At 35.3% G+C, this 27,349-nt stretch overlaps 1 protein-coding gene across 28 annotated transcripts in view; it reads right to left on the reverse strand.

The window, feature by feature from the left end:
* Positions 1 to 27,349, reverse strand: part of LOC131573314 (neuronal cell adhesion molecule-like) — a 67,217-nt gene that overhangs the window by 2,393 nt on the left and 37,475 nt on the right. For 4 of the 28 annotated variants that reach the window (XM_058827136.1, XM_058827148.1, XM_058827160.1 and 1 more), the window contains 3 exons: positions 26,309 to 26,485; positions 12,516 to 12,647; positions 9,344 to 9,422 (listed from right to left, as the gene is read on the reverse strand). In XM_058827136.1, the coding sequence (XP_058683119.1) occupies positions 9,344 to 9,422; positions 12,516 to 12,647; positions 26,309 to 26,485 (388 nt within the window). The other 24 variants (XM_058827158.1, XM_058827154.1, XM_058827151.1 and 21 more) reach the window with 15 other exon arrangements.

Genomic DNA, 27,349 nt, shown 5'->3' on the forward strand with positions numbered 1-27,349 from the left:
GCATGTGTGCAGCCCTATAATCCTTTAGTAAACCCACATCACATTGTAGAGACAAATCAATATGATGCAGTTCACATGAAAACATGGTGTAAGAATGGTTTAAATAGAGAATGTCTTCAGTGGAGGGAGGGGGAGTTGTGTTTTTGGTTTGTTTTTTTCCCATCGTGCATGAATTTTCAGTGGTAAGACCTGTGACCTTTGCTTGGAGGCCATGTAGATGCAACTGCAAGCATTAAGAAGTGGGTTGTAAAGTTATAAAAAAATAATTTGTTTGTTCTCCAAAGTAACAAGCTTATGATGTGCCGTGAAGTTAGTCTGTTAAACTTCTTAATTTTTTTGACTCCTTGAAAATGAATGAAGAATGAATTTGGTTAAATGAAATATACTGATTTTCTTTACTAGTATAAAGAAAATAAAAGTGCTGCATTTCAAATAATTTGTTACATAATGCAGTCCAGACTTGCAATTTTCAGCCTTACCTTTCAAGAGACCTACATATTCCATTAAAAGGGTGCAGAAGAAACAAATGAAAATAGCCTAAGAAGAAAAGCAAAGTCCATATCCTGATAGTGATCAGTATTTTATCAATAATAAGTTGCTCTTAAAATTTCTACAATATTTACTGTATTACAGGAAAAGCAACAATTCAGCTTACAGCAGTTAGAATTGAGGAGTTGAGAGCATGCTTATTCTTTTTCATTTCTTATCAGATCCATCTCCCTACCCTACTCCCTGACTGATAATGTTCTGACAATGATGATGGTGATTTGGAGGACAACAGAAAAATGAAATGAAAGAAAGGCCAGTAGAAGAGATCTCTAGCAAAGTACTGTGGTCTTTCCTTTGTCAGTGGAAAAGCTGCAGCACCATCAGCATCCTCAAATAAATTTGCAGCTGTGGTAGGCTTGTATTTCATGAAATAGATATAGTTGGGCTCTTTTCAGAATCCTTTACACTGCACTTCAGTTTCAAGATGAAGATTTCAGCAGCAGCTCCAAAGCATCTTGATTTGAAACCCACTATTGCCAGCTGCACTTTTGGGTGCAATTATTTACCTTGTCTTAAACAGAACATGTGACTTGATTTGCATATAGGGTACAAAAAGAGGAAGTAGTTTGGGGTTTTTATTAAGATTCACAGGTACTTTTTATATTATTATGGGAAATATAAAGAAAAACATATAAAATATTAAAGAAACAAAATTACATTTTACAATTTCTAGAATGCTAGGCTGAATATATACTCAGCAAATTATTTTAACTCTCTAATTCCTAAAACCTAATGTCTTAGATCTTCAAATATTGCATTTTTTCCTAATTAATACCTTTGAACACCCAGAGAAACCATTTATATATATATATATATATATATTACATAGGATGTACAAGGCCACACAGATCATACAGTTAGCAACAAAGGATCAACAAAAGCCCTGTTGAGAAACTATTGCTAGAAAACCATTACAACCCATTTTCTATCACAGTTTCTCCTCATTTCATCACCTTTTTTTTGTTTTGTTTTCCAAAACACTAAGTTATTAAATTCTAAAAGAAGGCCACCTCTAATATGCATATACTTACAGAAAGAGCATACCAGAGATTTTATCATTCTGCATATACACCAGAATAAAAGGTGTTAGGTGTTATTTACATGTAAGAAAATCTTCAGGCTCAAAGCACACAAAAACAAAACCTCAGAATGTGACTGTGTCAGGCTTGATGTTTTATTTATTGCTGTGTACAAGGCACTAGGATAAATGTTTGTCATTGATCTGTGCTCACCGGTGCTGCAAACAAACAGGCCAATAACCTTTAAAAGACTACTCCAAAATTTCAAGAATCCATCAGCAAAGTGAAAGTGTCTATACCACTGTGAACACAAGCAGATTACAGAGGCATTACTGAAGAAGGTTCATTTTGGAACGGCCATGTATTTAAAAGGTTGAAGATGGAATCAAGTATTTAATACTCATACACAATGTACTTTCTCCTGTGCCCCCATCAGAAGGTATTAATAGTCATTAAAACAGGTGATATGAGTCAAATGAAGGCCAGGGCCTCCCTTTGCAATTGTAACCAGTCCTACTCCAGGGAAGATCTGCTTTCTGGGTAGGACTGTTAAGGAAAGAACACTGGCATATGGTTTGTTGTTTAATTTCAGGTGAATAATTTCATAATCCCTTACACCATAATACACAGGAATGAAAATAAATTAAAATCACAATCATTTCATATTCCAATTGGTCATGAATCTCTGTACAAATATTCTAAAATATGACTGTAACCAGTGTAATTCACCAGGTTGGAATATACATAAATAAATATTACACTAGTACTGTATTAAAGATATCAACATTTTTTGTGTTTAATCCAATGAAAAGCTTGATTTGCCTTTACAATTTAGAAAAATCTGAGTATGAGACCTGTTGCTCTTATGGTTTTCTTATTTATATTTTTGCAAAGTTTATGTTTAAGACAATGAAGAAATACTTACACAGTTACATTGTGTATAAGATTTTTCTATATTTTAGTCGGGATGTGAATTCTACTATCTCTACAATTAAAACCAAATAAAACTGCAGATTTACCCAGGAGTGTATCTGCACAGAGGTAGGCACTGGTGTGAGAGCACAGTCACAGCAAATACAAAAATCAAATCAAATCAAAGGAACCTGGGGATTCCTTTAATTCTTGCTCTATATAAGTCTAGAGAGAGGTTCTGCCAGGACTCTGGCAGTGGAAAAACAAGTGGGATTGTCCAAGATGCTTTATGTTCCTGGTTCAGAAAAGAAAACATATGCCATGGTACTGTTTTTTCTGTATCAAACTGGATTATGATTCTTAGATGAACACAGGTTTTTGAGTGGAAGAGAAAGAAATTGAGGAAGAAAGACAAAACCACCAAACAAATAGGAAAAGGAGAAAAAGTGAACACGTCAATGATTTGGACAACACTTTTGCTACTCTAGGGATTCAAAACAGGAGGGGCTCTGTGCTCTGGTGATGAATGTATTATCTGTTTGTTGCCAAGAAGCAAATTGCAAAACCTTCTGAATTACATTAGGAAGAGCTATACAACACTTTAGGCTGTAGAATATATAATATTATATTGCCAAAAACATGATAAAGCCATAAATTTTGATACTGTACCCCCAAGGTTTGCCAGCCTTGCTTACAATTGTTCATAAAACTATTCCAAAATGCAATCAGGATAAATCATAGTTTCTTTCAGTTTCTGTTTGTGATTTTGTTTGCTGACCTTTATTTTGTACCTAGTGTAATACTGTGATATTAAAAAATAAAGTGCAAATTGGGTTGACTAAAATTACAGTGGGAAACTGAAGAAGTTTTTGAAAGCATAGTTTATGTAGTGCATATAATTATATAATTGTCAGAAAACAATACTGGAAGGGAACCAAACATGCGGTGAGAATGGGTACAAATTCTTCATTTAGTGCTATGGAAGTTAAGTGTAGTAATACTTTTATTATTTTTTGCTGTATAAATAAATTCCATACTAGTACCTTTTTAAGGATGAAAATTTCTCAAACACTCATATGTACCAATCATTTTGGTAAGCACTTTTACGTACCACATACACTTCAGTAAGAAAAGTGATTAATATTAAAGCATACTCTGAAAGCATGATTTAAATCTTAATCATTATTGATTGCTATTGTATGAATATGTTTCTTTTTCTTCTTAGTTTAATGAAACACATATCAAACTTGAAGCTAAATATTAAGAGTTATAAGAACTATGAAGGTAAAAATAACATAAGTGCAAAGTACAAATTTACTTGTTTAAAAAAAGTAATTCCATTTCACAAGCTTATCAGTTATTGAAAGAAATATGTACCTTGAAATCTCCTTTCTTCTTTCAACTTTTCAATTTTTCTTCCTTAGATATGGGTACATGCAGCAACCAGTCAGAATGGGGAAGACACTTTTATGATGCCTCTGCAGTCCAGCAGGCAATTAGTTCCCAACTAAACTTTGCCACATTCATAGACATGCAAAAAGACTCAATATATGGTTAGCAATATTACTTATTTTCCTTACAGCACAACTGTCAGGTGGAAGGCAACATGAAATAGAGTGGGTAAAGCATTTTGGGCTATGAGACACAGAAAGTGGATGCAGAAGATTAAAATTGTTTGCAGTAAATTCCTGTTTCTGTGACCTCAGGTTAATAGCCCAGAAATGTTTAAGTAAAAAGCAATCAGGTAAAGCCACAGAAGTACCTTCCATACCTTATGGCTTGCCTGCATCCTCCAGGACAATCTGTCTCTAAGCCTAACAGGCTTCTGCTAACACTCCTAAGGAGGACTGTGAGTCCCAATATTATTAGAGTCAATCCATACTTCAAACCATTTTACTATTTCTTATTTAGCTAAGACTTAAGCACACCTATATTACTCCTCTGAGTAGTTTTTCATTAACATCTCTGTATTACTCGATCTTCAATCCTGGCAGAAGCTGGAAAAACTGGGTGATGAAGCTCTGGCTTTAAAAAGCAATGTATTGAAAATATTGTTAATCACATAACTATTCAAGAATGAAAACAAGAACTGTCAAAGTCCACGTACGTAAATTAGAATACAGTACGACCATTGCCAAATCCAATTGGACTATTCAGTTCTTCAGGTAGTTCATTGAGATAATCCCTTGTTCTGGATGGGACCAAACTTAGAATCACAGTCCTGAGGCACAAATCATACCTATGTCCCTGTGGAAACACACCTAAGTTGCAAGTTAAGTAACTACATGAGAAAAAATCCCACAGTTGTAGTTACAAACTTTATTTTCATTGTTAATCAACTCAGAACAAGAAGGAAGAGTAATATATTTTCTAGCAATCCCAGAACTCTCTGCCACAGCATCTCACAGCGTATCCTAGAATTTCTAGGAAAATTACTGTTTGTCAAAATATTGAAGAGGCAAAACAATTCACCAAAATGTGCAAATATCCTGTGTTACCACACTAGCAATCCTTCTACTGTCATTGCCTAGTCCTGTTTTATCTCCCTGAACATTCTGCAGACCACTGGACTTTCATCCTTCCCTTCTAGTTGCTTGCTTCCAGTCTTCCTACCCATGAATCCACAGGTCTGTAGCTGTCAAAACTTCTTAATTTCCCGCAACTTATGGACCAGGAGGAAAATTTAGGCTGATTTATACACCTACACTGACCTCAACACAGATCTGTGGTACTTATTCTGTTTCTTGAAGGTTCTTGGTGTAGACAATGACTGCCCACAAGTTACTGTCTCAGTCTTCTACAACTCAGAAAAATTCTGAGAATGCAGTGCAGATTGTGATTGTGAGTGTGATTGTTACTGTTTTCCCCTATTAAGTAAAAATTAAGGAATCCATCCAGTCACAGGAATATAGCATCCACAATCATTCCATAGTTCCTGAAACACCTGAATTTCCTAAAGTATTATTTCCTTCACTAGATCAATATGGCAGAAAAATCTGATGTTGTCCTGCAGACCAGCCAACTCACACAGAAAGTATTCTCTTGAGGTTGAGGAGTGCAAAACTTCAAACAAATCCAAACCATCCCAAGACCACTAGGAAACCTAGAGTGAAAAAACCCTCCCCTAAAACTGAGAGCTATGATTTCTCTAGAATATCTTAATTAGTCATTAAGATTTAAGTAACTTCATAATTTAAATCTTACTTTGAAACAACTAATTTTCTAAGGGCCAGGTTTATTTATCCAGAAATATTGAAACATTTCCTTGTCTTTCACTCTTCTCAGTTCCTGAGAAACTAGGAAGCAAGTCTGTGTTCTTAGAAAGTTCCTCTCGATGGTCTAGTATCTCTCTGAAAGTGAGATGTCTTTTCATACTTGGCATGAAGTGATTGTGAGACCTTATACTTTCCCTTCCCTCCTTTGAACTTTGGTGGAGAACGCAAGGAGCTCAGACACTTGTGAGTAGAACAGGAAGAACTTCCAACAGAGCTCTTTTTTTTCATCTGACGTAAGGAGTGTTTGTGTTCTGAGAAATCCTTCATGATCTGGACTAAGGATTCACCGAACAGCTTGCCCCCTGTGTATGGTAAAGACAGCAGTTTACATTTCAGATCTAGCAATGAGCTCCAAGGACGCAGCCATAGAGCTCTCCAGGCTACAGTGAGGCATGCCACATTTTTAACAGTGAGTCTAAGAGAATCCTCAGCTGCATCATGGATAAAATTAGCTGCAATTTTACACAGCCTGCGTTTCCTCTGCATTGCACCAGATGGGACCCATTTCTTTTTGAATCTGGCTCTTTCTTCCTCTAACCATATTAGTAAAGCTTTAGAAGCGTAAGTGCAGTAGATAGATACTCCAAGCTGGGCTGCAACTAGCTTAAAAGATCTTTTAATTGCTTCCTCAATCTTTCTGTCAGTAGGATCTTTAGGGAGAGCATGTGTACTATCAGGTACTGACAGTACAGAATCACCAGTAACCAATGATCTGTCTACCTCAGGCAAGGTCCCCCACAAAGCAGCTTTATCCACTGGAAGAGGATAGAGCTTACGCAGGACTGGTGGGGCTTCATGCTTGGCTTCAGGATTTCCCCAAATCCTGCAGACAAGATCTTCCACAGCAGGATGGATGGGAAGTGCATTATCTACCTTGCCTTCTTCAGAGGGGATAAGCAGCTCTTCTGAAGCACATTCAGATTTGGAAGATTTTAGCATTAGCACCCTCTTTATGTGTTCAAACAGGTAATTCTGATTCTTCATGTCAAATTTACGCAGAGGATCTGGTCCTTCTAGATCTTCTGTAGGGGATTCAGAGGCCACCTTCCCATCTTCAGAGGCTGATTCAACCTCCAAGGCCTTATTAGCCTCAGGTTTCTCCTTCCCAGAAGCTGTTTCATTTTTTAAGCAGTCCATATGATCAGACTCAGAAATCTGGGAACTGCTCCCAGATGCTTCTAAAGGAACCAGTGGAACTTCTGCAATTGGTACCCTGGGATGCTTTACTGAATGGGACCTAGCCTGTGCCACAGATGTTATGCTTTGTCTGGCTGCTGTCAAAGCATCCTTTAAGACAGTGGCCAGCTCAGGCAAAATTACAGATTTCATTAGTGAATTCTTCTCAGATTCGGAGAAGTGAGTAGAAGGTCTTGCCTTTGTGTGGCAGGAGCTCTGAGTGTCTTCTGAATCTGAGCTGCAGTCTGGGGTCTGGCTGCACCAGTGCTGGAGAGAAGAATGTTGCCTTGCCAGTAAGCCACCAATTGAGTTGCAGCCGAGGGGTTGCTGGAAAGGGGATGGCTGTCCTGCCTGAGAATCTGAGCCCTCCTCCAACCCCATTATCTGTTGCTCAGAAGCATGATGTCTAGAGCCATGCCTGTACTTCCATTCGTCTGGCCTCTTTTCCTCTTGGCAGAGGGAAGCAGAGACAGAACTAACCCTTGTAAGCTCTGAAGACTGCCTAGCCCTCCTCCTGGTGTAGGAGGTCTCTGATCTGGTGCTGGAGTATTGATCCCCTGACCTTCTGAAGAAGTTGGATCTGTCAGATCTCACAGACTTTGCTTTGGTAAAGACAGGGTCTGCTTCAGGAGAATTGGCACAGCTACCTTTTCTTTTCTTTTCCTTGTCCAGTTTCTTTCCTGTCCAAGCAGACATGGACCTGAAGTGATGAAAAAAGTTCAAAATACTCGAATTCCTAGATCTTTCAAAAATTACATTTTTTTCCAAGGGAAACCCTAATACCCTTTTTCCTCAAAGAAGCACCGCATCATGTGACGCAGACAAACTGGGAACTGAGTGACTGCAGTGATGCTGGGCTGCAGAGAGGATGACATGATATCTTCTGTAATCTGACTGGTTGCTGCTCCTGCCCTGTCTCTAAGGAAAAAAGAGGAAAGCCCAATATATACTAATTGCACAGAAATACATTTTAAAAAGGAGTTTTCGCAGGATACATAGAATGAACTCTTTCATGTGAACAAGCGTGAAAGCTTGGCGCTCATCTGGCCATATTCACTGGACATGAGTGAATAAATGCATTATAAAATAATTTAATAAAGCACTAGATCACGCTTTAGATTAACTCAAGCCACCTAAACATGGAGATATAAATTCAAATCTTGCTACAGGTCACACATGAAAGCAGGCTTGAATACTTATTTCAGGCCTAAGAAAACATGTATTGACGTCATATCATTTGTACAATTCTGTACAAAGGTCAGTTTCTGCTGCTAAAAGTTCCAAGTATCAACAACCAGTGGAGCAATACAGGAGTATTCAAACTAGACTTCCAGGGAAAGCTTATACAGTACTTTTTAAACTCTACTTCCAAAGATTGCTTCACACTTCCCTTTTTATCAGTTGAATTTAGATAATTCATATGCACTTAAAGCTGTAATAAAATACTATTCTGAACTCCTTAACCTGAGAATGGAATATATTGTTTTTAATCAAAGAAGAATAAACAGAAACTGCTCCTTAGCATTCAGAACTGTACATCTAGTCCTGTCAGATCAAGATGTACCTCTTTCTTCTATGAAGAAGCTATGGCAACAAAGTAGATAATTCTTGAAAAAAACCCTGCTTTTCCACAGGAATGTACTATCTGTTATAACACCCATGTAAAATATAATCATATTGGCCTTTTTAGAAAATAATATTATTTTTTGTACTAATCAAAAAACAAATACACTGCTTACTTAATAAGCTATATTTATAACTGTTGTATGAATAATCTTGCCAAGCCATGCTTTTGGTAATGTGAGATTTGACTAGACTGCATTGACTATAAAGGCAGCCAGCAATAAGAGCTGTGTTGCATGCTTTGAAGCTGCTTGCTATGTATCTTGTACTGAAATACATGAAAGGGAGATTTCTTGTGGGACACTCCTTCACCTCAGTGTATAACTTCACTTTGTTACTGGATTAGATGTTAGTACTGGCAGCTACTTTAAACACATTTGTTTTCCAGTCAGAGTAACACCAGATTGTCTTTATTAGGCTTTAGTTGGAAATTTATTTTCAAAAACTCTAATGCTCAACATAGTACCCTAACTGAAAAGTCACTGTATTTGGCATTTGAACTATCTGAAAGATGGCTTTGGAAATAAAGATTCCACACTATGACTGTCAAACATATACAATTGTGTTTGAATCTGGGTTTCACCTTGCATTACCAAATGGCTTATACTAAGCTTACATATTTTTTTTTTCTAATGGTGTGATTGAAATGCTATTTTTGTTCTAAATAACACTGGCTACAGAATCTTTGACATGGAAAAAAAAAGTTAGTCTTAAATTAATAGGTGTGATACATATACAGTACATGTATGACATGAACAGTGAACATGACAAACCACATCAGCTGCTCACCTGTATTCACCAAACGTTCCATCATCTTCCTTCATAGGTTGTATTTCTGGATCAGCATGTGCATCCTCTTTTTCCTTCACTAAAATATTTGAAATAGTAATTTTTGTCATGAAATTGCGAGATGAGAAAGTCTAAGACCTTAATTTCTCAAACTGATCATATTTGGCAGGAATGTGGTTTGAAAAAAAACTTTTTTTTTTAAATGGGGCCTTAGGCTATTACTTTTTTTTTTTGAAGAAAAAGATCAGTTAATTAGTTATAGAATTTTATTTTTGTTCAACCATGACTGTATGTCGTTTCGTATTAGAACTTTTTCTTTCTTTTATTTCTAGTGCTAAAGAGAGAAGACTGTTAAAAATCATACTAAAATAACATATTTATTTAGATTATTAAAAGAGTTATTGTTTAATCAAATTTGAATTATTTAGTTCTACTTAACAATGTTCTCTATTTCCTCTTTATATTCTTCTTGGTCTGAATCAGATTCACTTTTGTTCATTGTCGGTTTCTGCTTTAATTTCATGTGGTAAGCCTCCAGAGAACTTTAGATATTTTTTTCCATTATTAATAATTCTCAAAATACTAGGCATGGTTTGTTAACTTCTTCTTTTCTACAACACAATCAAACCCAACATAAAGTCACATACACTGGAACCTAAATTTTACACAAATTTATTTCTTGCACATTCTGGTTTTAGGTTTAATCCTTGTTCACTGGTGGGAATAAATCCAGGCATATAATTTGTCCCTATAAAACAATAAATGTAGCACATTGACACAGAAACCCACTAGCACCTGAGGAGTCAGATATTTACAGATTACATATATTCCTATAAATTAAGGTTGTTGACAGGATTAAATAATATACTGACTTTAAGAATTATATTATGGTTCTTCCCTTTGCCTTTTCATTTCTGTTTTTCTGGCATCTATTCAAATCTTTTCCTTGTCTAGCAGATACAGTTATATAATCCAATACACAATCTCTTGTCTTTTACTCTGGCAATTTCCACACTTAATTTCTACATCATTAATTTATATGCTGTTATTTAAGAGGATAGGAATAATTCCAGACAGTATTCACTAAGTCTATGATTACAATAATGCATAAACACCTTGAGATATATCAGGCTGCTAGAATTTTATATTGAAGTAATTGATTACTTTATACAAACCACAAGCAATCTCAAGATGACATGCAAAAACTGTGAGGAAAAAGAGTTCATAACTTAAATTTTCATAATTTCGTAATTTAGTGCTCTCCATTTGTCACTACCTGTGGAACAGTACATTTGCAATGACCCAAGTAATACAAAATCACTTCTATAAACACCAGTATATACTGAATCTGGAAATTTTATAAACAGTCCAGGTCCACCATTATATATGTGTTTGTATATGCATACGTATCTGTGCATGAAAATCATATACCTTGCAACTGTTTGCTTCAGAAGCAGCAAACAGGACAGAATATCAAGGATCCACAAACTAATAACAACCTCAGCATCCAACTGCCCTCTACACTTTCACTCCAAACCTCTGCTTTACCCTCCCCTAGATGGTAGTTCACTCCATGTCCTCCCTACTCTTTTCAGCTTCATCACTTCACTTGTTTCAGTCACCTGAATCACTTTTTCTATATCCTCTGTTATGTCATTTTCTCTTTAAAAAAATCCAAATATTTGGAAAATAACCCTAAGATGGTGTCTTCACCCTGTCATATAACTCTGTAACACTGTGTTCCTTAATCATCTGTTTTCTTCATAGGCATAGGCAGCTGGAACAGAAACTTCTCTTACCTAATTTTTGCTGTCACTACAAATCTTAGCTCTCTCTGTAAAACAATCTAACAGTTAGATTGGGCAAAGTAGGATTCTTGTACTCAATAGATTTTCTCAGAAAAATACTCTGCTATTCTATTCCAGCAGATTTCCCTATGAAGAGCTAAAGTTCTTTATTTTCTTCTAAATTTTAAGAAGTGCACTGGTCAAAACAAACAGGAGAAAATAAAACAAAGTGTGTATTTTTCTTTTGTACTTCTCTATTTGCATACATCTTTTTCATGCTCAAATTAACAGTATGAACTCCAAGAAGTTTGAGTTGACTTTAAGTAAGCATTTTAGATTCTGGATATTTATTTCCAAACCTTAGGAGAAAATAATTTTTTTCATGAAATCAAGATTTTACATTAAACTTAGCAAGTGTACTTTCTATTGTAGCTAGAACAGGAGAATGAAAAATCAGATTATCCTTTGATGCTCACTTGAAGTTCAATCATAGCCACTCATACCTCAACAGCTGCTCTGAAATCCTATCTGGCAAACTAGTTCTCGCTATCCTTTTCAAGAGAGCTTTGGTCTATGGAGCTACACCACAGAAAGAAATGTAAGACCAGGGCAATATATATATGATACCTATATGTCCACATACATACATACATACACACACACATGGCTTTTGTAACATGTACACCAGGAGGGATACATGATTTGATAAAAGATATACATTGTTTTTCCAACTTTTAATTAAAAATTATAAAACATACTTGGCCATTCCTAGACCTACTATAAAAAATGCTTATTCTACACCTCAGACATAGGAAAAAAAACCCAGCCTAACTGAAGGATGGTAGCTTTAAATTTAGCTGCAAAACTGCAAAGGCTGAAGATGACACAGATTCTGGGAAAAAACTCAAGGTATTGGAAACAATGTAATATATGAAGACATTTATCCTATGACATGCATTCCCCATACTTTAAAGTAACCAGTGGCTATGATTAGGATTTTCTGAACAAATAAATTCTAACTCAACTCATGTTGGTGGATTAAATCCATCTGCACTGGACTTCAGAAAGCGGAATGTGCACCAGTGGTGATGTTCCAAACAAAGCTCAAACCTCTCTGGAGAGGTCACACACTGACATGACCCTCCGGGAATGAAGAGGGTCCTTCACTTATGCTGAAATAGATGCAGGTTTTCTATCAATAGATAGAAATAGATAGCTCCTGTCAAGCCCACCAAATGGTAAAACTGATTTGCCATATATACAGTGCATATGTAAATGTATGTGTAAATGTAAACCAGCAGCAAATGTAATTTTCTGGTAAGCCTGAGATCTGTCTTTATGGGTTACCAAGAGATGAATTTCACTATCCTGGTTAAATAGCATACCTGGATACTTGCCACCCTTATTCCTCCTTATGAAGCAAACAATCAGTAAAATCAAGATCAGAAGAGCAACAGCACACATAAGACCAATGAACCATCCTTGAGTAGCGATGTCTACTTGCCGACTTGCCATTGCTAGAGATAAAAGAAGAAAAATTATGTTTCTCTGTATTTAAATGTTATTTCAGATAAATAATAGCCAATATAATATTCATTAAAGAATAACATTCACTGTGAAAAATAGATAGCATTAAGAAAAACAGTGATTCTGTATTTTGTGAGTATTTTCATTATTCAGAATATTTCCAAGTACCTATGCATAGAAGTTACTTTTCAGTATATAAGAAGTGTGCTAACATTTAAGCTTAGCAACTACTCTGCAAAATCTATGCACATACTACATTGCCTTCCACAGACCTCAAAACCATTCTCAACCATTTTGAATTAATTAAACTACTGAAATGACATTGCAAATTATATATAATTCACACAAACATGTCAATTGCATTCTCAAAATGAATAAAAAGCCAGTGCTGATTAGCTAATGCATTCCCATCATTCTGAAATGGGGAAACAGATGGGTCATTCAAGGGCCTTAACATTCCATTTCAACTAAAAATCAACAATGAAGCATCCTTTAAAACCTTATTAAGCATCATGTTTTCTTTCTTCCCTCAAACCCATACCTCATCCTACAATTAATTTATCATGATTGCCATGATTTAGCATTAGTGAGGGCTTAACACGATGCAACTGGGAAGCCTTCCCTTGGCACTATTTCTCTCCAAATGCTGACCCTAGCTGGAAGATAACATAAATAATAAGCAAGCTACTAAGAAAATACTACAGGCAGCAATAAGGACAGGAACTATGTGGTCTAGGATCTGGATCTACTGGTCTCCAACACAGTAGGAGGATTATTCTGGTGAAGCTTATTTTCTACTCCACTGGTGGAAACACACTACAGGCAGCTTGACTTAGGATTTGCTGCTGGGAGAAAGTGGGAAGAGTGAGCAGAGTTAGGGATATATGCTCCAAACAGAAGAAAATATGAAGTAGAGGAAGATGAACATCCATCCAAATCTATCTTATTCATTCTTCAGCTTCTTCTCCAGACCCAAAACCCAAGAGTAAGAAAGTCTATGAAGAGCTGCTCAACAGACAGAATTCAAGCCGATGTCTCAATGTCATTTTCTAGTTAAGGAGTGTGAGACAGGTAACTTGGAAAAGCAGCTGCCAATGGCCCCACATTCCTGAGGGATTCTATGAACACACTAAGTACTTTTGATGTCTACATAGAGTATCTCTAGTCCTTTCCATACAGAAGAACAGGGTGTATTCCACTTTAGAAGTACTATGCTAAAATTAACTCTTTCTTTAAATGCTTATTTTTGGTCTTACTGTGCAAAGCTATGACTTGATTTTCATTTAAATAGTTCAATGAGTTAATGTGCCTAGTTATTGTGGAGATACAATCAGGAGATTTCTCAGCCTTGTTTATGTTTTCTGATATTTTAGAAACTGACTCTTATATGCAAATAATTTAAACTATTTTTGCATAAAAGTCTCTACATCTCATATAAATATATAGTTTATATACCTTAATGTTTATACTCTTTAGCCATATATAAATATACATAAATATATATATATAAGTATTAAAAAGTGGCAATTAAAAAAATCACAAAGGAAATCTTCCTCTGAACTACAAATGTAAATAAAACTTTGTTTTCATATTAAGGTAAAAATTATTTTGAGTTTTGTGCATCTGCATTCATAATAAGGCATTAATGTTGTATAGTACATACTGTAACAAAATGCAAAAGCACAATTCACATTCAAATGTAGTAAGAAAGAGCATCAATCCAAACAACTCATGCATAAAAATATGCAAGATAGATGGGAAGGTAAAAACTCACTTATGCAGTTTCCTGTATTAACTTACTGCATTTCCAGTAAGAAAGGATTTCTAGATCTCTGTGCATCTTTTAAAATGGCACACTTCCTGTCTATGCTAAGCAAATTATTTGCTTCAGGCAGAAAAACCTTGCATCTTGGTGAACCACTAATGCTGGAGTCAATGCAGAATCCTGTACTGGTAATGCCCAAGAAAATAAACCCACACACTTTGAAGATGCTCTATAGGAATGCTTGTCAAAGAAAAAAAAAATATGTGGGAAAAGTCTATATATGAAGTATCAAAGTTTCATTCTTAATTAAGGGCATAGTCCAGTGTTTGCCACTCCATCTTTTTGCAGTGTTTAAAAGCTTTGACCTAGGCTGAAGACAGTGTGACACAAAATTTTTATGCAGAAAGATGCTTTTGGGAAGGTTTCCATGCAGCTTGTTTTGAATAACATTACAGCCCTGATCCTTGTTTACTGCTCCTTCAGGCTTCAGATGTGTATTTGCACAACATTTCACAGGGAGGCTTTTCTACCACTAGCTGTTTCTGGTTCTGTGTTCAGCCCATATATATTTGCCTGGCACTGTTATTGAGCACCATGCTTTCAAACCTTCCTGCAACATCATAAACTGTGAACAGAAATGGAACAAAAGAAAGCAAAAAAAATGATGATTTTAGAAGGTGCTCACTTTCAAACTGGCATACCCATTACCTATGTTGTTGCCTGATAATTATAATATAATGTTCAAGTGTATTTTCATATTTAAATTACTTTCTTACAACATGACATTCTGGAGTTGATGGGGCTACTGCTGTATAAAATACTTGGAATGAGCAGAAGTGGCTAGCAAAGACAAAAATAACAACAGCTGACCAAGAATATGATGATGGCATGGCATGCGATGGCGACATATTCAACATAACATCAAAAAACCTTCCAGTAGAACCTTTTCCCTGAGTGGAATGGGCAGGCATTGCTGATTTGCTTATGAAGAAATAGGACTGCAGTCTGAACTTAAACAGCCTTACTGATTCCCAAGACATATGCGTGACATCAAAATCCTTATAAAACAAGTATATGGGAGGAAAAGAGAGATTTACAAGTAGGAATGTCTTAACACTGGTATAAATAGATTACATGAGGCATCAAATTGAATCTGCACTTTCTGATTATGCAAATATTTTAGCTCTATAAGTAGAGATGTTATTTAAATACAGCCATCTAATTGGAAATATAAGAAATAGGTCATCTTCAGTACACAGCACACAGATGGAGCGTGAGCAGGGCATATCTTGCCCCTAGTACAAACATCAGTCAAGTAGCGTGAATCGAAAGGATGGAAGCATTCATAATCTACATATAAATGTACTGGCATAAATTAGGAGTTTATAAGATAACATTGCTCTATAAAAGAAACATGCAAAGATTCTAGCTGCAACATCTCTTGGCTAGAAGCAGTTCAGCATTTCAGCAGTTGGTCTACCACGATTCTGACTATGATACAGAATTGGTACAGTGTGCCTCACCTGGACCTGTCTCAAACACATCCTCTGAACTCCTAAAACCAGACAGGCCCTCAGCACCAACCCGGACTTTATATGCTGTTCCTGGTGTTAAACCCTTTAAGACAAAGAAGCTTCGAGAACCATTTACAATTTCTTTTTTCCAATCTTCTTTGCCTATAAAAATTTTAGGAAAACAACATATTGGAGTTTTAATTTTCTCTGTATTACTGAAAATTTCTAGACAAAATACTACTGACAGTTACTTGACTAAACTATGGATCATCTGAGAAAAATAGCTGTTCTCTCAAAAATATTAAAATTATATAAAATTATGAGTAATAAATTGCATGCAACATATTGAAGAATACGCTGTACAGTAATTATGAAACTATTTTAAACATTTGTTCCATTGTACTAAAGAAATACAAATTTAATTTATTTCAAAAATGCTTATTGAACTTGTAATTATGAGATACATTAAAATTGATTATAGTCATTTAATTAAATGACACTTTTGCAATTTCAGTCAATATTTATTTTGGTCAAGAAGTTCCACTTCAAAATCTTCAAAATCTGAGTCTCTCTTGTATCCTTTTTCTTGAACAGTCTCAGCTACATCTTTGGTCAATATCCAGAAAAAGGCATTTCTATTCCAATTTTCAGATTAGTCACCTTTAGTCGTAACTTTAGAAGGATGGGGTATTTGAAAAGAAGTATTTTGCTTTTATTAGCTAACTTTGTTTTGATTATTACCAGTATTATCAAAGTTCTAAACCTGGTTTTAGACAATAAGAGTACATAAATTGATTTATAACTTATTTTAACGTTTAATTTAATAAAGGATATCTTATTTAATATTTTTTCTTTTCTGAATTTGGCATAATTTAGGAAAATCCTTATATTCTATCTTAATGCAAGTAATCATATTTTTACACATATAATCACTTCATGATAAACAACTTCATGCAAACTACATTTTTATTAGCCCACATTCAAAAGAATTTATAAAATAATACAAAGGAACAAAGGTTCATATTCTATCTATTCATCAAAAACCTGTTAAACATTGGTGTGTATTAAAATGAAAATTATTTAATCTTCCTGATCAAATTAAAAAATAATTTAAGACATTTAAGAGCTATCATTAACACTGGGTCAATTAAAGGCCCCATTTACTATCAAAATTTTCAAAAACACATCTCAAAACTTTAGCAGAATTTAATGAAATGACTTCTTACTGCCTGCTACACCATATTCAACATAAAAGTTCGCATGATCTGGTCCCTCATACTCCCAACTTATATTGGCATAGGTCTCAGCAGCAGCTGTTGTAACATTTCTGATCCTTGGATAAAGTGGTTGAACTAAATACACAATAGAAAAACAAAGCAGAATATGCAGTTGTGACTTCACACATTTAAAAAAAAAATTATTAAAAGAAGTTACTATGTTAACTTAGAACATATAGAGGGAAAGTATAGCACATTTTTCATTGGTTCCACTACTGGAAATTGGTGACTGAAGTATTGTATTTTGAAATTTAATCCTAGGCAGTTACTACACTAAGAAATTATAAAGTAAAATCTATGTACTTTACTAAGCATGCTCTGTACCACAAAAACTGCTAAATACTTAAAAAGTACCTAACTGCCAAAATTCTGAAAAACATTATTTCTATTCATCTGGAAGTAAAATGAAGACATCTGAAAAGTGAGATCATTGTCAGAGTAATGGGAAACGGTAGGACAGAAGGGAGCTACGAAGGTGGTACGCTTCTCCCTTTATGGCATGTGGAACTGAATGGACTGCAAATGCCCCAAGTGCAAGCCCTTATAGGATTTTGGCTCTATTGCATTGATAGTGATAAAAAAGGAAGACAATACCCTTATAGAATGTTGGACGGACAGTGTGCATGACTGGGGAAGTTGCAAAAAGGATTTCTGAATATCCTTCACCATCAGAGATAGTAGGAAAGAAAAAATAAAGAGTAAAACCACTTTGCATCAAAAAGTAGCAATTAACTAATACAGTAAAATCTTACCTGTTAAATAAGTAACACATGCACATTCTAAGATCATGCAGGTTTCAATTAATTTTACTTGTTAAAATATGAAACAGCTAAGTGATACACATATATTTGAAAACAAACTGAACTATGTATGTACCGGCAGCTTTACTTTCACAGGACATTCCCAAGATCAGCTTTTGTTAATATTACACATTCAGGGCCCTTTTAGACAGTGGAAAACTAGACATCAGATATTAAAATATCAAATCAATATCAAAATATCAAAATCAAAATCTGGTGTGAAGGACACGAAGCACCGGAATGCAAGGAGCTGCCCATTGTAAGGTACAGTGTCTTACTGATGCCATTCCAGTCAGACAACAGTACTTTTCACAGATATGCAAAATGCCCACATCTGTGAAAAGAAGAGCTTCTCTCTCCAGCATTCTGAAATTCTCCACTTCTGTGCTCATACCTCAGTTCTTTGCTCATGCCTTATCTCCAGTAAAGCTTGTTACAAATGGACATATAACTCAATGTCTCTGCTTGCCTAAGACTAATGAAAAATTAGATTTTAATAGTTCTAATGCCATAACAGGGCAGATACAAAAAGGATGCTCCTCAAATGTATGAAATAGTTTTAACTGAAAATGCCTCACTTTGCCACTGACTTTTCTATCCTGCTAAAAATATTTTTTCTATTAAGAACATTAAAAGTGCTTCCCAAAGGACCATGAAACATCAGAGGTAAAAATCTAGTCTCAGTAAAGACAAATGTCAGAATTCTAATGGCTTTATCTACAGAAGAAAATAAAATGAGCAAAAGTGTGTTATCAAGGCAAGAGGGGCTGCACAGAATTAATCTATCCACTTAAATTATTTTCTTCTTCTAACAGGCCAGCTTTGTCCATATGGCCAGCTGGAAAAAGTTCAGAGTTATATGCACAGAGGAAATGGCTTATTTGGGCCCCTAGAACAGATGAAATAATAAGAGTACCATGTCTAGAAAACTGTAGTTTCTGAGTATTTTTAAAAATACCTAAATTAGGCAAATTCCATCAGTTCTTCTGATAATGTATTCTGATTATTACAATGTTTTACAAAATATTTTTTATACCCACATTTGCATCAAATATTTCTTCTTAATGCTGTTCCAGTAGTACTCAATTCAATCTGTACTGTTCCCCCATCTGATGTTTTTGTAGCTACATTGTGCTTATATATGATTTCTTTCACCAAGCAAAATAATAAGTAACATATTATTTAAGTAATAAAGAATAGTTATATTTCTTGCTAAAGCCACCTAAACAAAATAACTGAGAAAGCACTAGGGGAAAAAAAAAAGCCATCTAGATCTCTAAGTCACAGCAACCACACTAAGAAATACCAAAGCCAGAGCTGTCCATAGGAAATCTAACATGTAACCATATACATTATGGTAATGCAAGGGGATTAGATTTTGTTTCTCTGTGCCACTTGGAAGTAGCAAGAGGAAAGAAAAGGAGTCTCTAAATTTAGGATGGTGCAGAGTCTGAGATTGCAGACAGGATGTATAAACTTCCTTCCTAATTTACACATAGGAACAGGTGTTTGTTTCAATAACCAACCATTTTTGCTGTGCCAAGAAAACAAGTGGCTTGTATTTGAAATATGACTTTGTTTTGTTTCATTAAATTGTATTTTCTCAAAGCCATATTGTCCTGGATTTTGGTCTTACACGGAAGATGTCTAATTAGCAGCCCAACCAACCATACAACTGATATTTGTCACAATATTAAAGACAGAAAAAACTGTTAGCAATAATCAGCTTTGTACTCCTGCAAACAGATGCCACAGCATTACCCCTAACTTCTCCCTTCTCAGGCCTGAGCACTTGGGGATGAAGGAAATTGTCTCATCTTCTTTGAAAGACTCCAGATGATGGAAAGCTTCTGAATTACTAAGCAAATTCAATAATAGCTCAATCTTATCTTGTAGAGCATTTTTTCCATCCCAGATTTCCAGTTCCTGCTCTCATTAAAGAGTTGCCTGCTAGATTAAAGCATCTGGTAAAAGTCTTCCTGTTCACATGATTGCATATAACAATCAAGTTTGCTCTGGAAGTTTCCCCTAATTTCCTTGGTATCCTAATTTCTAAATCCTTTCAAGTGACTGATTAATGCTTATATTTATCAGATGTACCTGTTTCTTACTAACAGCAGTTTGTACAGATATACCCACATGTAGTATTTGGTCAGATTCAAATTCTGTGTTTTCTAACCATTGAACACAGTGCACCAGGAAATATGTTCAGTAGCATATTTCTTTACAAAATTATTACTTTTGCAATTCTCCTCTTTTTGCACTGTTGCTTGATCTCATTTGCCATCAGGCTTGCCAATTTTTACTTAATTCTTTTAAATGTGCCACGTTTGCAACATGACTACTACATACAGAAGAACATAAAAGATGGCTGATGGATCCTGAGGTGATGGAAGCCTGGAGGTGAATTGGTTATGACACTTAAAGCTTGTAGTCAATCCACCCAGGCTCTTTGTCTTCTCAATCACCACACCTCTAATTATAATTAACCTCTCAGTTCTTCAATATGTTTCCCAGCACTGCTCACAAATGGTAAATGTGTAATTGTCAGCTGGCAGCAGCTCCCATCGTGTGCAAGTGCCAGCTGGGAAAAAGGAAGGAAGAGGGGCAGGCAGAAAACTTTGTCCTGGAGAGCAGAGCACTGTGCTCTCTCATCTGTAACCATGCCCCACACTGTGCAGCAGTGCTGGCAAAAGCATCACTCTAAAAACCATGGGAATGGGCTGTTAGTAAGCTACAGATTTTATACAGACCCACTCTCATTCGTCTACCTCTGGCAAATTAAGCTTTTTCATTCCTGCCTTGATACAATGTAAAATTCAGCTGGCACATTCCAGTAGTATCATATAAAAGCATTTGCCAATTGCTGAGAAAGAGGCCTAGGCTCAAAGAAAAATTTTCCTTTCTTTTCAAATTAATTCCAGTGCTTTTTTTACTGGGTTTTTTTGGTAGAGTTTTACTTAATTTTTCAGCCTTTCAGAAGCACCGTTCCTACAAAGAACAGTTATGGCCAGGCTGTAGAATCTATATAATTTAGTATAAGACAGGACATGAGATTGGAAGGTATTTTAACAATTAAATAGGTACTCTTTCTCAAGATTTAGTCCAGAAGAACAATAAATAAAATAATCCCCAAAGTGACTAAACTTCAGGAATTTTCATGGAATTCACATGATATTCAGGAAAAAATGTTGGGTGAGTGCCAAGCACAAATTTGAAGACTAGCCAAATGGGAAAAAAAACCCCACAAAACAATATATCATAGACAATTAAGTTAAAATGCATATGCAAAGAGAACAGTTAATTTAAAGGAAAAAAACACACCCACAAAAGAAAAAATGAAGGACAAAGGTAATATATTCTGCCAGAGCCTGTCTGATACAGAAAAGGGTTTTATTTTCCTTTGCCTTGTTAACATTCAGAGTATGAAATTCAAGCTTTAGTATAATAGTAGGAGTGAATTCCATTTCTGGCAGTGAGAAATGAGCATTAGTCACTTCTGGGATTATTTAGGCCAATTGCAAGAGCATTTCTGTAGTGTAAGAAATACAAAAGACAAAGAAGAAATGCAAAAAATTATGTCACTGATGAGCATATGGCATGATATCTACAAAGCAAAAGGTATTTGCTGGAATTATTGCACAATGATAATAATAATTTTCTCTAGTCTAGAATACAGAGCATCAGCATTGTTCCCAATGAATTTAAAAGGGGACAAAACAGTGGTTCTGTTCAGCAGGCTGTACTGAAAGAATCACACCAATACATAATGAAGTCCACAGGGGGAATGTGGCTGAAGGAGCAATACAAAAATACTACACTTAACTTGACTGTAAAAGCAGCTTGAAATTGTTAGCAAAAGACATGGAGACATTATGTGCAGTGATTCAAGAGGGAGGGAAAACAGATGGTGGGCAGAGAAAATGATTTAAAGAACTGCATTTTGTACAGAACAAAGAAAACAGAGATGATCTTCTACAAAGAGATCAGAGATATAAACTCACTTGAGACTGATTTCTAGCCTACAGTGAGGAGTTACATACAGGTGATCCAGCCAAAAAGCCCAAAATAATAGTTTCAAACCCAGAGGACAGACTACTTGTTTTTCTCCCTTGTAACAAAAAGTACTGTTTGTCACTCGAGATGTGAAGCTCACATGAAGAAGACTGGCCAGATTGAGTTCCAGTGACAGGAGGCACTAGCTACAATTAAAGGTTACTGTGATCTCACAAACTTACTTTAACTGCATTTCAGGACTACCAGTTACCAGTCTCTGCATGCATGCAGATTACAAGACCTTGCTTTCAAATAAAAAGGTTGACTAAATAAAAAATAAACTAAAAAGTGAAATGAGAAGGCTTGTGAAATGAGGCTGACATGCCATGCCACGACTCTCTACACTTCAGCTTACAACAAACATGTGTTCCTATGACTCTATTTTAACCACCAACTTTCATTTCTACCACTGATCAAATTGGAATCTCTTCCTTCCTCTATAGGGCAGTTATTTAAAACTTGGAAAAGGACAAAAAAGACTTGACTCCTGTGATCACCTGAGTCATTTTCCAGTTGCTGCTATAATTATTTTATATAGAATTGGGTTATTCCCCCATGTTTCTCACACTTCTGTTACCTCATGCCTATGGTTAGATGCCAATATATAAATGGCAACACCAGAGCATACTTAATATCTACCATTAGGTATAATAAATTCTGGTTTACATATGATGTTTTCAGACACGTTTAGAATGTAGGTTGCTAAGAAAAACAATTTCTTTTTTCTTTGTAGTACCATTAATTTGATCAATTTTAAGTAATTCATAAAATCAGTATTAGAAAGAAAAAATGACAGTGCAAGTGAAATAGGAGTATCAACTATACTATAACAGCTTTTTCATCTAGTAAATAACATCTCATGATTTACTTATGTAGGCTTGTGAAAGTAAAAATATTGAATCTATTTAGATCCTTAGATTTACCACAGCAATATGTCCCTCTGCACTTTAATTTATAGTTTTACTCAGAGAAGTGAAATATGTCCCAGGTGGCACAGCTCACCAAGGTTTAAAGTAATTTAATTCCTCCAGGACCATGAATCTAATGTACATGACTGGCCAAGCTGCAGGTCTTCACAGGCAGCTATCCAGTAGGAAACACCAAATGCAGAAATTTCAGTTCAGCAGTTTAGGCTGGCTGAATCTGGGACCTACTGTCTGCTTAAATTCCAGTATCCGTGTGTTCAAATTGAAAGAAAAAAGGATAATTACATTTTCCTGGTAAGTTCTGCCCTTCAAAATTAAAAATCTAATATGTTTTTGATAGACCACAAAGAGGCTTGGAATATCTCAATTTGTTCTGGCTTCGGGTCCAAATTAATAAGAACTTGTAGACATCCTGCACTCAATAGACAAAGGAAAGTTCACTGCTGGTTACAGCTTCTTTTTGAGTGCACTGAACACTTATCTTCCAAATCCACCCCCTCATGAGACCAACTAATTTGGTGCTTGATCTTGATAATATGATCCTCCTTTTCCTTACTTGTGGTCCTGGATCAGTAGCAAAGCAGCTAACATGGTAATGTAGTAAGCGCTGAGAACATTCATCTCACACCTGCAGCAACTCAGATGTCCTGACAGATGTCATGGCTTTAGTTCTGTGTGTTTGCAGGTCCAAAGTCCTCTTTGCAACTGCAAGAACTATATATGCTACAGGAATATGTGAAAACTTTGAAACCATAAACAACATAGAACCAAAGAAAGACATCTGCTTAGTTTTCAGAGAATCTGAGATCACAGCTCTGAAATGTGAGCTGCTCCAGCTGATCTTACAAATAAGATGCTTTCTGATAGCCATATACAGCTATAATTAGAACTCAGTTTCACACAGAGAATCCATTTTTCCTTGCATGAGTTTTTAGAGTGTGCTATAATGAGAATCTAATTTACATTTCTGCTGTGCATGTCCAGGACTAAAGCCAGTTTGATTGTTCCAATCTGTGCTGACTTCTCAGCTACAACTAGACTAAAATAGTAAAAAAGACTTTTCATCAAAATAATTCCACAACTCACACAGTTACCAGAAACACATCTGATATCAGAATACACTTATATATACATATAAAAATATATACTATATATGCCTAAATGCAGGCATACATATATTTATATATTGTCTGATTTACACCAGACTGAGTGAATGAATTTCTTTCTTATGGCTGCTATCATTCACAACACTTGATAATCAAGTGAAAAGAAATTATGTGTTAAACAATTTATGTTGTCTCTTCCAAGTTTATAAAAAATGTTGGGTACTTCATTTACAGATTTTGACTTGTGATGTTTATGGTCTAAGAATCTGAAGCACAGGTGTTCATTAGTGTTAATGACACCTGTCATTCAAAGACATCTCTGTATAGAGAGACATTCCTGAGTCTGAGCTACCTCAGGACAACCTTTGCTTCTGACAACAAAGGTATCAAAATTCATTAAAACTGTGTGCAAAACTGCATCATGAAGAACTAAATAGTGCCAAATTCACAAATAAGGATGATACTAGGTTCTACACTCTGAAATATCCTCAAGTACTCACTCACAAGATCTGTGAACCTGAAACAGTGGGAAGACATTTGCCGGTATATTCAATCTGATACTCAAACTGAGAAGTAGACAGAGGGTATTGTCAGTCATCTGTCTCCTATGCACAGTTGGCTTGCAAATGAAGTAAATGTGTTCAAGTGGGTAGCAGTAATCCACAGTGAGAACAAGACTGCAGATAGTTTTTTAAAACAAAAAATGCACATGGCACAAGCAGTAAATGAATGCCCTTTGCAAAAGTGCTGTTTTTTCTACTCCAGCTAATCAGTGCTAGTGCACCTGGATCCTGAATATTTATGACAGAAATAATTAGATTTTGCTGAAGCAAAGTTAACGAATTCCCCTGGAACTCTGTGGCAAAATAAACAGATGAAAGGTATTAATAAGCATTCTGGATTCCTTAAAAAAAAAACCCCAACAAACCCAAACAAAAAACTCCAAAAACTCTTTTCTTCCAGCATTGATTAAACTTTGTACAAAAATGTGTAGTCCAAGATTTTCTGTCCTTACCACTGCAATTTCCCCATTTGCAACACTGCAAAAATCCACACATTAATAAATCATGCAGTTTCATTTTACCTTTGCCTGCACCTACAGCAGGACGGAGAATACCAGCTTTAATGGAGGAAAACAAGAATAGGAACACTATATAATTAGATACAACACCAAAGGAAACATACATATACAGTCTTACTATAAAAAGCATGCAGACTAGATAAAAAAGTATTAATTCAAATAAATTAGAAACAATCCACTTATGCTGAACACTGAATGACTACTACAAGACAAAATTAATGCACATGCATTTACAAAATTTTATTGTTCATGCTTGTTAGGGTGCAAGATTTAAAATAAATGCAGTTCATATGCAAACTTAATACCCTGACAGAGAAATTGCACTGCATACGAACTCATCTATGATAATTCAAAAAAACCCCATCATTTTACTGAGCATAAAATTATGTGAAAACATGGTACCAAAATGGACTTATTAAGATGATCAAAATGATAAAAAAAGTTCCAAATTTCCTGTTGACTTTAAATTATTCTTATTTTGTAAAGCATCCATATTTAAAGAAAGAATTTTAACAATGCTCTAGAATGGCTACAGATATAAAAATCAATGGTGACAGGATTTAACAATATACTTGGTGGTTTTTAAATACTATACAGTTACTTGGGGCCATAGATGACAAATTTATTTCAACAGTTTTACCATTTTTTGCCAGTTCTGTGAAAGCAATTTTGATTTCACAGAAGCTGTTGAATACTGCAGAAAAGAAATAACTTCCTCTAATCACAACCCTGCATCATTGCAGTATTCTTCTCTGTGACCGAAGCTGGTCAATGATGCAGAATAGGTGAACAGAAAAAGACCACTAAAAACGTCAAATTACATGCAACTCAAAGCCCAGAAAGGCCAATGTCTGTCTTAGAGTTTGTGAGTTGATATTAATAGAAGAGTCTTTATACCTCTTTTGGGGTTCCCACTACAGCAGAAAACCTTTACATGTATTTTCTTTAAAAGTATTTAAAATACTTTATTAGTGTATAACACAGTTAAGAAAGCTCTAGGAAAAAAATTGCTTGGCCCTATCTCCTTAGTGGAAGGAAGCAATAGAAATATTTAGATACAGATATTTAATATAATCTGTAGTGGTTTTTCAACTCAATGGACTTTCCTTATACATACCCATCTTACCTTCATCCATAATTGTAACTGCTTCCTCAGTTATCTGACTTCCTGATCCAACTGAAGTTTGTGCATTGAAGTAAAACTTGTACCGGGTGCTGTAATTTAAATTTTTTAATATCAAGCTGCTCTCATTGGCAGGAATTCTTATCTCTACCAAGGGACCCAATTCATGTGTGTTGTTGACTGTTGTTACAAAAAACAGAAAAACAAAAACATTAGGAAATTTACATTCACTGTCATTGTGTTTAAAAAGGCTTTTCTTGGTTTGTATGTATTTTTTTTGCCTGTCTGCTGCATCTACACTTTCAAAAGAAAGTTACCTTTGTGTAAAAGTGCCAAATGGAAGATAGGAAACACCAGCAAGTTTTTCAAGATCAAGTTTCACTCTCACAAATCTCTGAATCCAAGGCAAATGAATTCAATTCAAATAATCAGAATTTACGTAGAATTGAAGCCCTGATGATTGAAAAATTCTGAAACTCTAAATTCAGTATGCTTAGGAAAACATTGAAACTACTTGTGTCTAATGCCAAAGAACAGCAGAATTCAGTAAGTGGAAGAAAGTAAACTTCCTTTTTCTCTTCCATTAATATGAAACTCATTCCTTTCCAGTGTCACTGCTGAGAAATTTCTGGGCTAAGCAAATAACTGGGATCCAAAAGAAGTGATTTAATAGCTCTGAGGTGAGTAAATGGCACATTTATAAATTTTTCTTTTTAAGATTATACCATTACAATTGGAAAAGCATACAACAATATAACTGGACATACTTTGATTTACTTCTAATGACATTTTCTTTGCAGTTAGAATATAGAATTTGTAAGCAGTAGTATCTTGCATCTAATTGGATGCCACTTATATGAAGAACCTCACCTCCATTTTTCTGTGAATTATAGTTTGAAGTCATGAAAGTATTAAAATGTTAACCTTGTACTACAGCAAGGAAAGTTTTCCTAGTAGAGTCATCTATATTATCAAAAAATATTTGTCTTTTTCAAACCTGACATTTACAAGGCAATCATATCTTTTGTACGTTTTAAATTTAAC

This window comes from Poecile atricapillus, chromosome Z (assembly GCF_030490865.1).
Source record: "Poecile atricapillus isolate bPoeAtr1 chromosome Z, bPoeAtr1.hap1, whole genome shotgun sequence".
Taxonomy (NCBI): domain Eukaryota; kingdom Metazoa; phylum Chordata; class Aves; order Passeriformes; family Paridae; genus Poecile; species Poecile atricapillus.